The sequence below is a fragment of the Patagioenas fasciata genome, chromosome 15 (genome assembly GCF_037038585.1).
Source record: "Patagioenas fasciata isolate bPatFas1 chromosome 15, bPatFas1.hap1, whole genome shotgun sequence".
NCBI lineage: Eukaryota > Metazoa > Chordata > Aves > Columbiformes > Columbidae > Patagioenas > Patagioenas fasciata.
The window spans coordinates 6,927,448-6,945,350 of record NC_092534.1 but is presented as its reverse complement, the minus strand read 5'-3'; the positions used below and the strand labels follow the sequence as shown (position 1 = coordinate 6,945,350).

General features: G+C 42.2%; 1 protein-coding gene across 3 annotated transcripts in view; it reads right to left on the bottom strand.

Moving 5' to 3' along the window:
• Nucleotides 1–612: 612 nt before the first annotated feature.
• ABAT (4-aminobutyrate aminotransferase) overlaps nucleotides 613–17,903 on the bottom strand; it is a 49,478-nt gene continuing 32,187 nt past the window's right edge. For all 3 annotated transcript variants that reach the window (XM_071815207.1, XM_065850281.2, XM_065850282.2), the window contains 11 exons: nucleotides 13,076–13,125; nucleotides 9,895–9,975; nucleotides 9,286–9,378; nucleotides 8,842–8,904; nucleotides 8,368–8,431; nucleotides 7,527–7,675; nucleotides 6,461–6,598; nucleotides 5,000–5,167; nucleotides 4,139–4,285; nucleotides 2,945–3,056; nucleotides 613–2,708 (listed from right to left, as the gene is read on the bottom strand). In XM_071815207.1, the coding sequence (XP_071671308.1) occupies nucleotides 2,587–2,708; nucleotides 2,945–3,056; nucleotides 4,139–4,285; nucleotides 5,000–5,167; nucleotides 6,461–6,598; nucleotides 7,527–7,675; nucleotides 8,368–8,431; nucleotides 8,842–8,904; nucleotides 9,286–9,378; nucleotides 9,895–9,975; nucleotides 13,076–13,125 (1,187 nt within the window). In that variant the 3' untranslated portion in view covers nucleotides 613–2,586. The remainder of the gene's footprint in view (nucleotides 2,709–2,944; nucleotides 3,057–4,138; nucleotides 4,286–4,999; nucleotides 5,168–6,460; nucleotides 6,599–7,526; nucleotides 7,676–8,367; nucleotides 8,432–8,841; nucleotides 8,905–9,285; nucleotides 9,379–9,894; nucleotides 9,976–13,075; nucleotides 13,126–17,903) is intronic.

The following is a 17,903-nucleotide window of genomic DNA, read 5'->3' as shown; positions in this document are numbered from 1 at the left end:
GTCGATCACCTCAGCACCTGTGTGTGGGAGGGACATGCTTGTTTTGTGAGTTTAGTTCGATTCCTCTTTTTCCAACCCCAAAACCTCAGCAGGCTGAGGTGCAGGATTTAAACCCGAGGAAGAATCAAACCTGATCACTTGTAACAGGTGAAACTTTTTTGAATTGTCAGAAGCAACTTAACTCTTTGCACTGCTCTTCTAGCTGTTATTTCGTTTCAAACAATGGCAAATGAACAGAGAAACTTGGCGTGTTCTTTTCCCTATTTCTTCCTCGTGCATATCGAAACCTCTGTCTCTTGGTGGATCAGCAGATGTAGGTAAGGAAAATTGCCATTTAAGTGCATGGAGTAACCCTGATTTACTGTTCATTCATGTTGAACTTTTCCTAATGGGGGCTCCCTTACTTTAAATTTTGGTTGATAGTGTGTGATACAGCAATATCAGAAGGAAAAGAGAAATGTTCCTTGGCTTAAATGCCAAGGCAGCAAGATACAGTGGACTGTATGCATAGAGCATGTTTTCTGTAGGCTTGTCTTCCTAAGAATGTATTTAATATGCACTAATGATTCCGTCTAGGTCTGTATTAGGTGTAAAGTAAGAAATCCAAGGAAGTTCAATTATAAATATTTTATTTAAGAATATTGATTACACATGAGATGTCATTTTTTATGAATCTGTGTACAGTTACTAGTTACACCACGAAGTGTAGTTAAGTATTTGTTTCAACATTTATTTGGCACTGTCCACAGTATGCTGTAAACAATATTAACTTTATATGCTTCAGCTGCAGTGCTGTCTATGTATTCTCTAACATGACTTCATCAACATGTTGTACACAATTATACAGTTACTGAGTGTCAGTAAAAATTATAAAAACACCTAGAGTATTCATAATAAAAGTGAAGATGTGGTAAGACTTCAAATTACTGGACCTTTGCTTCTGTAGAAGTGTACGAGACTTGCTAGAGACACTACCACTACTGCACTGATATGTTGAACAAACTAATTCCCAAAACGCTGCCAAATACAGCTCTCGGTTTGAGTTTCCTCTGGCTGATAAGATGCTTACAAGGACAGCGATGACAATGAGGTTTTGTTGAACACCAGTTCACCAGTCCCTCCCCCAGATTTCTACAACCTCTGTTCAAAAACCTGCTCGGGTTCTTGACCAGCTGGTACCAGAATTCTGGTTTCTGCAGAGAGGTTTCCAGAAATCCCATAATTTTTAATCTAGCAGAAGTGAGGGTACTTAAGCAGCACTCAAAAAAAAAGGGAAAACCATGGATTAACACTTCTCAAAGCAGGTAAGAAACGTTTCACATGTTGGTAGCTGTATTAACCCTGTAAATCTTTTAACTGCTCTGTTTCTTATTATGTGTTTTAGTATTGTGCTCAGGTCCTGATAGGGTAACTGTAAAGCCCATTGTGGTCCCTAGTTTTTGGTGCACAACAGGAAGTTAAATTTAGCAAAATCCAGATGCTTGCTAGCCAACAAAAAGAAAAAAAATAGAGGCACCAGACCTAGTTCAAGTCAGCATTAAGCAAAGAGAAAACACAGTAAAGAGACATCCAAAACAATTCTCTGAAGAGAAACAAATTAACAAACTGACACTTTTTGGTCCTGTGGCTTTCTAGATCTCTGAAGTACCAATGACTTAGAAGTCACTATCAGAACAAAAATAGAATTTGCATTATAAATGTGCAATCAGGACTAGGCCTTCACTGTAGTGGCTCTGATGTCAGGTTATGGCTAAGGTCAAGCAATTCTACTGTAGTTTTACAAAATACCTCAAGTATTCAGGTGGAACTTGTAATAGATAAATTAATGGCTACTGTGTGTTATGGGCAAACGGTAAAATAACCTCGCATCATTCTAGATTGCTGGCAGAGGTGGAAATAATGTGCTTCACACCATTCTCTAAGCTTTGTCATATTACATACTTCATGGTACAGCTTTTCTCTGTACAAGTCTGACTGTAAGAGAAGTCAAAAGTTTTAAAATCCAGGATGAGGGTAAAAGCAGAGTATTTCAGTTCCACTCAGAGCGCTGCACAAGGCTGAGTGTGGTGCTGTGTGTGCAGGCTGGTGGTGTGGCAGATGTCTATTCAGGGAAATAAAGCTGGGAATTATTCTGTAAAATCCTGTACTTGGCAGTGGTGGAAAGCAGAGCTTTCCCTGGAACACCTATTTTATTCCAGCCACCATCAGAGAATGGCACCTTTGGTATGGCCCGCATGCGGCTTGAAGCGTTATGCCATACGTTTTGATGCTTCTGCTACTGGGATCACCTGTGAAAAGAGACTTCATGGGTCACACTTAGACAACCGAATGGTCAGGGCCATGAATGTAGAGAGGACTCTGCAACCAGTACGACCCAAGCCAGAAGCCAGAGGGCCACAGTGTGGGACAGCTGCATGTGCCTGCTGGTGACCAGTACCTATGCTCTGCCTGGGGCCAGCTTGCGTGGATTACAGACAGAACACAAACCTTAGGTGATGACATTACACTTATCCTGTAAGTAGAGAAGACATGAATTAATGCAAACTAATTTCATAATCAGCTGTTCAGTGCGAGGGAACTGCTTTTTTACTTGAAGTTTGCCAAGATGTCACTGAAAATGTTCAGAAAGAGGTGTGCGTGATGGTCCTTGAAGATCAGTGTTGGACGGAAACGAATCGATCTGTCACCACAGCCTCCCAGCACAACACCTGCACAAGAATAGAGGAGTTGCTCTAGTCGTTCCCTTACTCACCAAACACCCAGAAAACACAGGTCTCGGGATGAGGTTCACCTCACTGTGGAGTGCCCAAATTGCTGCTGACCGCCCAGTGACACAGCACAGAGCAGCAAAAGGGACCTTGAGCTTCCCAGAACACGGGAACACTGCGGGTGCCTCCAGCTGTGCTGTTTGTCATTTGAGGCTAATGCACTCAAACTTTCTTACCTTTGTTTCTGGCTATTGTAATTAACTTGTTTCTAGTTGCATCATTCGGAGTGTCAAACGAACAGAACGTTCCTCTTCCTCTGACTCTGCTGATAAGGTGGGGGTACCGAGCCTGCAAGGAGAGGGGAGGGAGCTGCTGTGACCGAGGGCGGCTGCTCAGGAGCGCTGCTGTGCCAGGCTCTGCCACACACAGACCCTTCTGCCTGCTCCGTGCCCGTCACAACCTCGTGTCCTCTTCAGCCCTTTCTGAAGAGGCTGAAGAGCCGCAGTGCGCAGAGCCCGGCAGCAGGCAGGTCCTCTCCCCGAGCGTGAAGTGAGAACGAACCTGCACCCTGAGCTGGGTCAAGTAGAATCTTACTTGAAGCTTCCTGAAGTGAATGTGTAACACCTTGCACATAAAATTGCTCCAGGAAAGCCTGAGCAGAAATAATCTGGAACGGGGCTAGAAACCTGCTCATTTCTTATGCTGCACTAAGATGCTAGTATGATTTGCTTCACTTACTATCAGTTGCAACCCTCATCTTTTATAAGAGTAACCTTTTTTGGATAGCACTAGTTGTATTCTGGCCGTCCCAAGTATGAAGACTCTAATTTTTTGTGTTCCCCTGCCTGCTATGCTGTGGAGAGAGCAGAGATGGTATTTGGGCTTATTTTCCGGTACCAGCGCACAAAGTGCTGTTTGAGAGGTGAGCATCTGCAAGTCTGCCCTTAACTGTCTGGCCGATTTTCCATCCTGTGTGGGGCTCCACAGTTGAAGCTGTAAAGGAACTGCCCTTAGTCAAGGCAGGGACAGCTACAATTGTGTCAACAGCCCAACAGAATTGTAATAAAATATAAAGGCACTTTCCTTTAAAAAGAACTTTTGGGACAATGAAATGGTAGCTGCTTGTGGTAGCAGAGGCTTCTAGAAAAATAATTTAACTAGCTGCAGTTCATACCTTCAGATACTTTGGGGGTAATGCTTCATTTTGGAGTAAGCTATATAAAACAAGCATCCTTATGTCACTAAAAGAAAGTTTACTTCAGTTCAAAATGGGACACAGTTATTCAAGCTTGCATCAAAGTACCTAAACCAGCAAGTTATGATTATGGTCTAGTTCCCAGCTGGAGTTCCTCAGTCCAAGTGTTTAAACTGGATTAGGTCAGGTCCTAACCGATCAGCAAATTTCTCCTTTAATCCCTCCAGGTGCTTACCTGTAAATCCAGCAGCCCAGTCAGCAGTGCTTTCCCGGCATGGGTTGCATTGTTTAGAAGGTCTTCTCTTTTAATAACCTTAATGACTTCAGCAAGCATAAGGTTCTTAGATGGATCTCCAAGCCAGGTATTAAAAATCCGATAGGGCTTGGGAAAGGGTGGAGAGAGAGTTGTGGAACAGGTTAACAGGCAAATCACTATAATAAAGCAAAGCAGGGCATCAAACTGGTAGTGCAAACAGCTGGTGTATGAAAAAGCATGCACTAATCTCACCGACCCCCCTTTTTTGTTGTTGTAAGAACAAACTACAGCTGCCCCGCTGAGCACAGACAAAGGACAATTACTTGATGCTACAAATTCAGTGCATTCTGTCTTGCTGCTCTGACACCTCCTTGAAACAGTTACAGATGACATGGAAATCACCATCATCTACATGGGTTTTAAATTCAAGCTTTATGTTCTCTCCCCTCATTTTAAAAAAATTTATTATGTCTAAAATGCCATTAATGCAAAGAAGAAATCTTGCTGAAAATCTGTAATGCTGACATACAAGCTCTAAAGATACCACAGGGCCCCATGGAAAAGAGTATCAGTTTGTGATTGGGTTTTGTACCAAAGAATGGTCAGTTCATGAGACCAAACCCAGTTCTCCACTCCCTCTCACCACCTTTATGACCTTTGTCATATAACTGACAGCAACTGGAATAAATGGGAAGAAGTGACGACAACTTTTGTGTAAGCACAACCAAGTATCTGTGAACGTGCAGCTCCATCTTGCTGGGCATGCGTTACTGAAAGTTTGTCTCTTCCGTGGATGGGCCACCACCTAGCACAGAGTCCAAGTTTCATTGGAAATCTTACTGCATTTGGCCTGAACTCCTCTTTGTGGAAAAATCCTCCTGTCATCATCTTCTTACTGAAGGTTAACACATCAGCTGGGTCGTCCAGGCCCCAGTGTTCGTGTGCCCAGAATTTTCCAGTGCAGCCACCTCCCGTCTGCACCTCATCCACCAGGAACGCACAGCCGTGCTGCCGAGAGATGCAAGGAGCAGGGAATGGGAGTCCGCATTTCCAAACCAAAAACTCCTCCCTCGGTGCGCAGACAAATACAAGCCAGTTACATCCATCCTCCCGCTCCCCATCTCCCCTCCTCAACCCCACACCACTGCCACTCACTGGGCACTGGATTTCAGAATTAAAAATTCAGCTATATTTTTCAGAAAGGCACTAGAAACATACTTTCCACCTAAATTCACGAAGTAAATGTTTTTATATAATCTGTGCTTTTTTTTTAATGTAGTGTTGAGCTTTTTTAGAGGATACCTGAAAGCAGCTGGGAGGAGTCTGGGTGGCATTTTCAGAGCCTCTGAGGGAAGGATAACATCGTTTCTAGTTTTGTTTAAGTAAGAAGTCTCTGCCTCTAATCTGAGTTGGGCTTTTGTGGCACAAAGGCAATGCCAGCAGCATGATCTGTTCCATCTAAGGGCCTAAAACAATCCTTGGAAGAGCTGCCTTTTCAGAGGAGCCTGCTGGTAGAGCTACTCCTCTTAGCTGGTGACATGGGGGTTTTTTATGCAAAGGACTATTGTTGAAACTTTGGGACACGGAGCTCAAGCTATATCATGATATTGTAATTAAAACAATTGGTAAGCACTTCTAGCAGTGTCTTGTTTTAGACAAGGCAAACCTTTTAATTTCACCTTATTTACTCTCTCACCCTTGCTTGAGCAGCGGTTAACGATGGGAAAAGCTGTTTTTTCTCATGGCAGAACAGAATTTTCCAAATGTCACCTATGCTCTATAAGCACACAAATGTTTTGAGGGTGAAAAAAGCACAGAGTAGGTCTTATTGAGGGTTGTCACTTCGAAACTGGTAACTTCACATTCAAATTATCATGACATATGTCCTTCTCATTGTTTCATTGGAACATCAGCACTTACGATTGGACTCAATTTGTTTTTCAGCTTTTTTTGCACTTAAAGACAAGTATGTCAACAAAAAAATGATCTTTTACCAAACTCGCCCCTTCTGATATTGTTTGAACCCCCTGAACAAATTGGCATTATCTTTAAAAGAACACTACTGTGTAATCCCTGGTTAATGAATCAGAGTAACTTCTCTCTCACCGGACTGAGGAAACCACCAGGTGTGCATCAAATGGAGGAGTCGATGCTGTTCAGACAAGGGTTGCTGGTATCTGAATACGTGTCTGTAACTGCCCCCATGCAGCTCTCGCAGTGCCAGGGCAGGGAGGGGCCTCTGGAGACACCAGCAAGTATTGACATGGTCAACACGGAGTAAACAGTGAAATATTTGAGTACCTTTCTGGCAATGTCTCGTAGCTTTCTGAAGAAGTCATCCGAAGCATGATTGTCCCCGCCCTCTGACTGTATTGGTTCTACAATTATTCCAGCCACAATCTTCTTCTTCTTCCTATACTTCACAATCAGATCTTCCACCTGTAAATCAAACATTGATGGTACATTCTCTTTTCAGGACATTTGCAAATTTCCTCCCAGAAAGACTACATCTCAACAAGAGGACTTCAACTTTTCATTGACGTACCTGGCTACAAAGGTGTTAGGAAGCGTAAGGAATTAACAAATAGTTCCTCCAGGATTTAACACTGCCCTCTTGTTCCTGAATAATGCTGAAGTTTAAATCAGATCCTAAATACACTGTACGTAGTTGCACATCTATCTACAATGGTGTGAAAGCTGCAGCAAATTTCAGTTGAAAATATGGTGGAAACCACTGTCGCCTGCTATGCCACTGCTGTCATTCCACCTAACAAATACAGATTTCATTTAATGCTCATGCATTAAATGAGGTAATCTGGTAAGTTTACTTTTTCTAATTACCCACTTCAGTTACTTTAAAATAAATCAGATGAAATAGTGCAGAAATCCTGCTGCTGATAAGGAGCTTACAGAGAAGTTTCAATTAACCTTGTAGTGCCAGTTGCTGCCGTTAGTCGTGTCATTTGGTCTTGAAATATCTCTTGCAGCTTTCAGAGCTTTGTGCCACACGGCCACCGCAGAAAAACAAAGACCTAAACTATTTTTACAGGTTGTCTCTGCAGAGGATTAAACACGCTGTGCTCCTCTCAGTCCACGTCCCTTTGCAAGATCTGTCAGACAAGTTCACTGTGATACAACCAGTGTCCGTATATGAAATCTCACTCTGGTGTGATTCTGTAACTCACAGCAACCGGCTGCTCTGGAGGGCAGGGACAAACTTCTGACCATAAACAACCATGAATGCTGTTTTAATCACATGCTGTTCCAATCCCTGAAAACATTCTTCTAGTGAAAAGTGGCTAATCCTACCAACACTATTCATTATTTCAAATCAAAAACAACAGAAAGCTGCCAATGAATTTTTTACCTCCTCTAAACAACGGGCTTCTTCCTGTTGATTCTCTTTCACAAAGTCTTCCAGAGGATACTTCAGCCTCGGAAATGGAGCAATAGGCCAGTCCAGCGAGGGAATGTCCAGTTTGTGAATTGCTTTAGAGTGGGTTGTAGCTAAGCAACCTAAACCCAGAAAACCAAACATCAGAATAATACCTGACACAAGGAACAATACAGGAAAAAAGCTACCAAGAGGTGAAAAACTGCCTGACACCAAGACTGTAGAATTCTCTTAATTGCTCTACATTTTTACTTCATTTTCTGAAATACTGGGTAATTGGATTTAGCCAAGCTCAAGTGGATCGTTCTAGCTTTTAAGCCTGAGTTTCCACACAGACTGTTCCAGAAGAACAGGAGAACCTCTGGAATCTGGACAGGTTGCTCAGACAAGGTGGGTTTCACCTGTCCTAAGACAACTGGTTGCAAAGCTCAGAATGACAGCACTCTTGGGTAACATGTTTAGAACAGGGACTGAGCTGATGTAGAATTGTTAAAATCAGTGACATCTCATTTGTATTTTGTGGTAATTTCACCCCAGGAGTTGGACTTTTTCTAGTATAGACAGGAAACCTTGCATTCAGAATGAAAATAAGGAACCTTCTGAAAACAAATATTCAAAAAATATAAAACTAATTCCCACTGTCACTCAAATACTCTGTTTCAGTAGCGGTGGGGCTTCCAAGGCAAACCTTCAATAAACCTACAGCTTCTGCACTGGTCTACGGAAAAAGGCACTTTTCGGAAGGTACAGTGCGATGACAGCTCAGTGCATGGCGGAGGGAAGGACGGGGGAGCTGCCGCGGTGCTTCGCTTACCAAAGGTCCGTCCGTGGAAGCTGCCCATGAAGGAGAGCATGGCGTAGTCAGGGCAGCCGGGGGGCTGCAAGCAGAGCAGACGGGGGGTCAGTGGGGCCCGATCCTGCCACCCCCCCCAGACAGACCCACGGCGGGATCCAAGCAGCTGCCCCTCACAGCATGCTGATCCGATCCCTCTTCAACCATCAGGCACCGCAAATGGCTATATTGACCCATTTAAACAAATACATTTGTTGTCCCCTAAAAACTGCCTGATCTCCCAAAATGCATCACTAATACTAATGAATACTTGGCAATTTATACTGAACTGTAAAAGGGAACAAAAAATGCTTCTGTAAATATAACAGCAACAAAAGGAGGGCTAAGGAGAATCTCCACCCTCTGGTGGATGCAGCCCCATGCAATGCTACCAATCTTCCCTCATAAACCCAAGGCAGTGGTACATCTGCACGTGTGGTAAAGAACAATTGTTACCTGGTTAATCATGCAAGATTCCAGTTCCTCTTTAGTGACATTATTATGGCCCCTTTCCTTCTTCTGAAAACAAACAAACAAAAAATCAAAAATAAACTACAAAAATCAACAGATAGTTTTCCTCTAGTTGTAACCACAAGTGAGTAATGCTGGTATTCCAAACTAGAGCTAACAAAGACACTGACTGTGGCTCTTGGATACTGATTGCAATCTGCATTTTCTTTATTTCCCTTTCTTCATAATTTAAAGTTGTGTCAGTATAAAGTGAAAGCTTAGATGAAGACTTTTTAATAAAGATTTTATACTAAGTTGAATACAAATAACATCATGAACAAGACAACCTCCAAGCCTTACTTTTCTTTACAGTAACTGTTCTGATGATGAATAAATGTTTGTTTCTACATCTAAACCTACAAAAAAAACCCCATTTAATGTTTTACTCACTCTGTACCACATAAATATTGCTTTAAAGGCATTTTCATTAGAGCAGGATCCACAAGCCATGGTCATCACCTGTGGCAAGCCCTTCGGAGCCACCTGCCAATGAAGAGAGAAAATCACTCCTAAATATTAAGCAGAAACATAGTGCAAAGTGATAATACTACTGATCAGTCCTTAACATCAGGAGCGTCAGTTAGTGGGAGACCAACCGTGCCTGTGATGGGGAAAGCACCAGTTTCAACTGCGGCTGAGAGGGCTCCACTCAGTTTCAGTCCCAAGGATCTTCAAATTGAAATCAAGACAAACAGAAATCACTTATTCCCCTTCTCTCTTATGACCGTGGGGTGAACAGAAGTTAGAGAAAATGTGTTTTCTCAGTAGCTATTGAATCCAGAATGCAAGAGGCAGCGTCTGCGCAGAGCAGCCGTGTCACCCGCTGACATCCAGCTGTCAAGTCAGGGACAAAGGTTCCACCTCATCGCTCGCAGTGAGAAGGCAGGCGGACAAACAGCCAACCTGTCATGTTCCCTATTAAAATCCACAAGATCCCTGGATATGCCTGTGTCCCTCAACACAGAACATGGCAACTCATCACTGCTATCTCAGACTTACTGATAACAAAGATTCCTTCAGTCTTTCTGCAAAGTTCTCTGGAGGTAAAATCCCTAGGGCAGGTCTGTTGATAAAAGTGCTCTACAAAGACAAAGGAAGAGAAATTATTACGTTTTACTGTCATATTAAAAATATTATGTTGATATCAAGGTGGTTATATTTCATTCTAGTTACAAATACCAGCCAGAAATTTGTAGTCATTGCACAAGGAGTTTTAAAACCGGGGATAATATTAATGTCTTAGAATATGATTCTCTGTCTAATCTTTGCGGGATACCTTAGAAAAGGTGCATGCTAACTGACAGTGACATTTCCTCTTCAATACTGACATTTTAGTTGCTCAATCTCCATTTTCCTTATGCATAGGAAATGCACTTTAAAATCCTAATTACTTGCCTCCAATTTGAGCAGCTAAATCTAAATTCAATTAGGATAGTGGCACTTTCTTCCTTACTGAGCTTCAAGACAGACCATTTTGGAATGCTGTGGTTCTAAACATCCTCCAGTTACTATTGCAATGGGATCTGGGGGAACAAGGCAAAGTCTGAAGGACAGGGGCGACATCTGAGAAAGAAAAGACACATGGAAGGATCAGCAACACAACACAACAATAAAACAGATTCCTGACAACACGTGTGCACATGGGCATCTGTCTGTTCTGGACTCTTCTGCTACGGACAGCACTGAGCAGCATGGGGAGGACAACGGCTGCAGCTGCCCGGATTGTTATCAGCCCACTGCTCAGCAACGCTTGTTTCATCAACTCAAAACCATGGCTTGTGATACATCCAGACACGCTGGTGAAACTCCTTTTCCAACATGTACTGTTTTCATGAAGTTTGCTGATTCGCAGGTAAATATTTCCTGTCCCAGCGCCTTCACTTTGCACAGTCACCCTTCTCAGTGCCTCAGCTTTAATTACATGTACACTCTTGATTGTGCATCACAACAGCAGGTTTCTGGCTTCCCAGATCCCTACATTTCCTGATTGAGGTCTGACATGGACCAGGAGCCACCATGCTGAAACAGTCTCCATGGATGCAATGTCATCTCTCCTAACACAAGAGGTACTGATTCAGGCATAAAGAACAGCTTTTTCACTGAGGGAACAGTGAAGCAGCTAACAGGTTGCCCAAAGAGGTTGTGCAGACTCTCTCCTTGGAGGTTTTCAAGACTCCAGATAAAGCCCTGAGCCTGGTCAGATCTCACAGCCGACCCTCGTGGAACAGGAGACCACCTGAGGTCCCTTCCAACGTCAGCTGTCCTACTGGTCCTACCAACCTGCCCCACTGGGGTTCACCTCTGTGAGAGGTAACCTCAGTGTCAGTGAGGAGCAGCTGAGCCCACTGCCCACACGGCTGCTTCTAAAGAAAAAAACCTCTAGAAAAAAAACCTCTCAGTCTCCCCAGTCCCCTAATGGAGATGAATTTGTCATCTTTGTGCAATTACTTTAAATTAAGCGTCATGGATTAAAATGGATTCACCATTGCTCTCAGTCTTTGTAGGTAATCTTATTCAATTCACAATGTGCTACTTTTTTATTTTAAATTAAATTTGTTCAGAAAATGACAAGCTCAAAGTTTGTCAGCTTCAAAGCAGCATTATTTGCCTTTGGTTTTGTTTGTTGTTTCTGTTGTAACAGGCCACCATTGAAATTAAAGGCTGAGCTTCAATGACTTGAGTTTTTACTGGTCTCCAGACAGGACAGGCTGCCTCCCCCCTAAACATTCATATTTTCAGTGCAACCAAAGCTTACACATTTATCAGCAACCTTCAATTTTTTTCCCAACACAGGCACTCATTCATTCAGATGTGCAGAGCACAGCAAGAGGTGCAAGTTGTCACACTGCACCTGTAAGAACACGCCATCTGAATTCTTAGGGAAAACCCAATATCACACTAGATATCACAGAGTACAGGCTGGGACTTCATAACTTGTATAAGTGTGTTACTTCCAGTATAATGCTTGTTTCAAGAGACCCAAGTTTAAAAAAAACCTAAGCAAGTATGTTACTGACAGATTAACACAAAGTTTTTGTTTAGTACATATGAGAAATCTTACTTGAGTTTTAATCTCAGGTTAGAAGTAAATTTTCAGATAAAGTTAGAGGTACAAGACCATAGATTTGTTGTGAATTTGATAACGGGCTGTCACAGTCCATTGACAATGTATGCCATTAAGGAGAAAAGTGTATTTTTCTTTTGTTTTTAATGAGATGCTCAGTACTGAGAAAACCAGAAGATTGACATCAAGCTGCTGTGGTCTCAAATGAACAGATGCACATTCTGTTCTTTATAGCTGGCTATCAATCCCGAGCACACAGTTGGGTGCAGACAAACAGGTTCAGTGCCACCCACTGCATTAGTGCAGGTGTCAGAAATCAGAACAGGGCACCAACAGCACCTTTTATACGCACACGCGGGAAAGATGTTTCCTGGTTGCACCATTCATGCTGGACTTTGGAGGCAGTTCCTTTTACAGACTCCTAACTGCCCTTTTCCAGGGGACAAATTAGCACCTACCACCAGACAATAGGGGTTTTTTGGTGTTTTGTTTTGGTTTTTTTGTTGGTGGTGTGGTTTTTTTGCTGTTGTTTTAATCTGGCTTTGCCTACTGCTGCATTATAATGAGGGCGTTGTTATCTCAGAAATAATTTTTATGAGTAAATTTAAGTATTTAGAAAAAACAGTGGTTTAGTCAACTTGGTACTTATGAGGTGGGAACCAGCCACTACCCACCCCCACCCTCAAAAAAAAACCCCAACCCAAGCCCACCCACAGCCTTCCAGATTCAGGGCACTATTTTCATATTTAAAATACTATACAATCTCTCAAGAACTTGTGCTTGCTTTCAGGCTCAAAAATCTTCACTCAAGAACATTCCTAAAATGATTAATTGCAAACACTATGCTTGAATTACGATTTAAAACTGGTCGCAAACATCTCAAGTGCTGGCATCACCCAAATGTTTACTTCTTGTAAAAAAAAGCTTCACAGAAGTTTTGGTGTCTTCTTAAACACTATCGAGCTCTTTTCATCTAGTGAGAAATAAAGGAAGCAGATCCACCGTGCTTTAAGTATGAGTCATTAAGCATTCATTATCAGCTTAAGAAAAAAATAGACAGAATGCCACAAGGAAGGAGAAGACTCTTTCAAGTACTTAATGTTTCAATTCACTTACCAAGTTCTGTGGCTGCTGTAGAAGCTTTATCAGAGACGGATGGCTGTAACCTAATTAAAAAGAACAAAGAAAGCAAACAGTTATTTCTATCTGATTTCAATAAACTAGTGTAAAGAGTAACCTAGAGAATGACCTTATTCTGATGCTTAACTGTTTCTGCAACCTGTTTAACTATTTATAATAGAACTTCTTTCAAAGTAGGGCAAACCTCTCCTTTTACAAAACATTCCTATCTGGAACTTTGGAACAAATGTTCTGTCAGGCAATAGCAAAATGTATTTTAGTACTGAAAGGTAAAAATTGGACACAAAAGAGAAATGAACACAAATGGGTCTTTTGCCTGATACAGCCTGATTGCAGTATTATAGTTTCTACCAAGTACTGTGGGCCTGACATTATTAAACGTTTACTTGCTCTCCTTTCTGGGTTTCCCACGTATATTTGGTTTCTCTGCAGCACAATGAGCAAACCTCTCCTCTCCCTCAATGCAGAGCAGGAACCCCTTGCCATTCACAGCGGCTGCTGCTGCACTGCGAATCTCACAGCGAGTTTTACACACCTTCAACATCAGAATGATTATCCCCAGCACGATAACAAAACTTTTCTCCCCCCACTGCACTTTTTTTTTAGCTGATGAGATTTTTCCTCATTGTAAAATCAACTTAGAAACACATATTCTTCTTTGGCAGCTGACTATAAGAAACAGACAAGCAAAAATACACATCTTTACAGATTTCTCAAAGAAAGCTAATTTGGCAATTGTGATTTCAGTGCATTATAATGTAGCAACAAAACATCAGCATGGGCTTTTTGTAGCTCAGCAGACACAGGGTAACCTGGCCAGCACAGCAGCCGTGGGTTCTCGCTGCTGACGTGCGCGATGGGCACACGTTAGAGCAGACCCAGCAGGATTAAGCCCTGGGACCCCAGCAGAATGTTGGCAATGGCTTGTGAGTGCTCCTTGACATCTGTCACAGCTGGACGGCATTCAGCACCACTGCCTCTGCAATGCCAGCCGAATGCGGCGTTTGTCACCGCTGCACCCTCTCTGCACAAGATACTGCCAGATTTGAGTTGTGCATACCCTGGCCTCCACATTATTCAGGCTCTCACTTATAGATACACCCACGTTTATTTGCATGTGTGAAGATGTATATTCCACTCCTGCATGATCATTAACAGGCCTACCAGAAGGAAGAGGCTGTCACAGAAACAGCCGTACACTTGGAACTGAGGGACTAATAAGCACCCAAATCTCTAACCTGCCACAACCCCTTAGCTATTCCAAGACATTTGTCAGAAAACCTCTCCTTTTCAGTCATAGATTAACATACCTCAGCTGTGCATCACCCTAAAAACACCTGTTTGATAAACTTGTGTCTCGTATTAAAGGAGAGTCTGCACTTTTCACCTTCTCTCATGACCAGTTATTTTTTTCCTTCCCATTTTCCTTAGACAAACTTTTAGTTGGAAAAAGATGCAACAATTTGTCCTCTTTACTCAGAAACATCAAGATACTAAGGATGCTTCAGGTTTAACACAACAAAGGGGCTTATTTTATACCTATTGACATTATGGAATAACTTGCTTGCTTACAGGTAAAACAATGTATTTGATGTAAAGAAAAAACAACCTTCATCAAAGGAGCCCAGAAAATTTCATTTTAAGCCTGATTACTAAAGTATGAAATGCCAAAGCCAGAGATTAACATCATCTTTTATATTCCCTTGTAGAAACAGTTGGAAACCTCATCTTCCCTACTGCTCAAGAAGTCAGACCACTCTAATTTTATTACAAAAGCTTATCATGCCTCTCAACTCCTCATTCTCGCTGAATTACAATAGCCCTGATTATCCTGTCTGAGCGATGAAGCATTAGGCTACTGCATTAACAAATCAATTATAAATTCAGTTTTGGACATTTTAGTTCAAAACAAGGAAATAGGCAGACTGTTTTAACTGCATGTCATGCTGCAAAGAATCTGTTAAAATTATTACGAAGATAATACAAGTGGTTAGTTGGGACACAGACAACTAAATCTGCATTGTGTCTGCTGTCACGGGAAGAACTGTCAGGCGAGAGGGACTATGAGCTGGAAGCTGTGCCATGGGGAGCTGGAGCACTTTTGGGGGGATATCTATTGTTTCAGACAGAAGTTTGTTATAAAGAGCCACCATTGCATAGGAACCTGAACCATTGGCTCTGGTATTGCTTGTAAAAATGTGTAATTCTGTTGTTGGTGTTAAGATGTGTGGAGAACACAGAGATCTTTGCATCTTCTCTTGTGTAACGGATTCAAGGTTTCCATTACCCATAACTTATCCCTTCCCACCTGCTCAAGATGTCTCTCCCTTATTCCTCAGGCCGAGTCCCTGCTCTTCCCCGCAACGCTCCTGTTCTGCTGGCGAATCCTCAAACAGGATCCGGTGGAATGAGAGTGAGCCCTGAAAGCCCAGTTCCTCCCGAAAGAGCAGGTCTGCGTGCAGGAAGATGCTGAACTGCTATGTGGGTTCACAGTCACAGAACTAACGCCGGCAAGAACTAAATGGTTAAATAACCATGGTAGACAAAGTCAAAAAGGTCCAGGCTGAGAAGGCAGACAGACAGCAACTTGTTTCACTGACATGACCAATGCAAGAGTTTGTAGCTTTACAAATCAAATACATTCCTTTAAGAAGTGCCAGAGCTGGCTCTTCAGAGAGGGCACCCTCTTCATCACTCCTGCTGTGTGTCTAGATCGATGCGACAGAAAGTACATGTCCTCCGGGCTCAGGAATGCGCCTGTCTGCAAAGGAACAAAAACTGAAGCTGCTAAAATAACGAGATGGAGAAAGCCGAAGGAACCCATTTGAACTGAGCAGCAGGCAGCTGCCACTAATGCCAAAGTACACCTCTCCGTGTCTCCCAAACAAACACAGACCTTCCCAGCACTGAAAAACAGATTGTTCCGCTTGCTGTTCCAGAGTGTTTGCTCGTAAACACATCGATAGAATCTCCTCTTGCATTTGGCTCCATGGGGTTTCTAACCATTAAGCAGATCGGATGCAAGTTTGTTTTGTTACAGCTTCCCAAAATCCATGTGCTAAAAATCTGCTTTAATTTGTATTTTTCAGCAAGAAGCAGCCCAGAACATCTGTACCTAGAGGTTTTCTATAATTTAATTCTTATCTTTCCACACAAGCACTTATTACCTCTCAACCACTGCTGATAAATATATTCCAGTGTAGCAGATCATTATTAAATCTTGGGGAGTCCTGACAGATTCATAAAAGGTTTTATTAGATTTACTTGCAGAGAGATAAGCACAGATGACTAGCAAGCAGCTTGTGATCTTATTTTGGTGTCCCAGTCTAGAACCTAACCCTGTCACCAAAAGGGACATTATTAGCAACCTCTGCAGCTTCAGATACTCGGTCTTGTCATTCAGCACAACTTAAAAAAAATAAATTAATGGTGTGTGTTCAGTTAGATTCAGGTCAGCCTGTAAGTGTTAAATTGCCTTTTACTTCTTGTTGCTACACAAAACAGAGCCATTCTCTGAGCAGCTGTATGGAGCACTGCACTACAGTTCCTTTGTGACTGAACAACATGGCCTCTAGGACAAAAAAACCAGCTTATTCTCACAAAGACATTTCCACACGAGGGAGGAACCAGATGGCTTAGCTGAGGATCAGCTATAGGAACCGGAGTCGTATGTCTACGTCAACAGTTTCAGTCAAGCAGAGAAGCAAACTGCAGAAGCCAGTGCTATTACACCCCACGACTAGTGTATGTATCTCAAGAGAGTGCATACATCTCAGTTCAGTTATGGTCACATATGACATTATGAGTATATCTATTAATAACAGTGCTACAGATAGGAAGAATCAGGGTTTTAGACAATTTTAACCAAACCAGGCATTATTACAGATGGTTCCAAAAAACTAAGTGATCTCTTAGACCAACTGGAACTGATTGCAGGTTCAAGTGAAATGTTTAAGGGTTATGCTAACCATCTTGCAGGCAATTTATTCATATGCATTTGAAATTCACTCTCATGGAGTTGAGCAGCTATGAGCTGCCTTCTCATTTCCAGGGCTTGGGAGGAGCAGTCTGCGAACAAACGTCCACAGACAGCACAGTGTTAGCAGGTAGCGCAGTTTTGTTGCCTGTGCTGCACTTGGGTTGCAAGCAGAGGTTTCAAGTCTCTCAACACCTCGCATAAAGCAGCATAAAGCACCTTTTCTCCTATACTTAATTCACATATAAGTTCCATTATATTATCAGCAGGAGCTGACAAGAAGAATGTGTATTGCATTCCTGAGAATTACCTGTCAGCATCCAGAATGTTCATTTCAAGTAGCTTTCCCACTCCAGATTGCACTTTATTTCCTGAATATTTGCTTCGATAAAAGTTTAGTTATCACTGGGAGGGAAGGAATTGAGCTAAAAGCATCAAAATCCTATTTTAAATCACAGGATTTAAGAAAAATAAATTCATGTAACAAGCTAAATAGCCTGGAAAAATTAGGTCAAAGATGTGAACTATGGACTTTGTTTACTTAATTTTTCTCTCCTTTCAAACCCTGAAACTCACCGCTGCCTTAATATGTGATAGGATGTCAGAGTGAATGTAGCAAGCAGCTTCACCTTTGGTTTGAAGTAACAGATTATGTAATCTCATTGTATTTTCCAGCCAAGACTGTAAGGAAGAGTTGGCTACAGTTCCTATTTGTGGTTGGCATCCATTCAGGCAACCTCCTTTTACAGGTTTTCCGTCATTAGAAAGCTACAAGGAGCTAACAAATATGTCCAAACCCCAACAGGAGATGCTGTCCCCAAACCTACA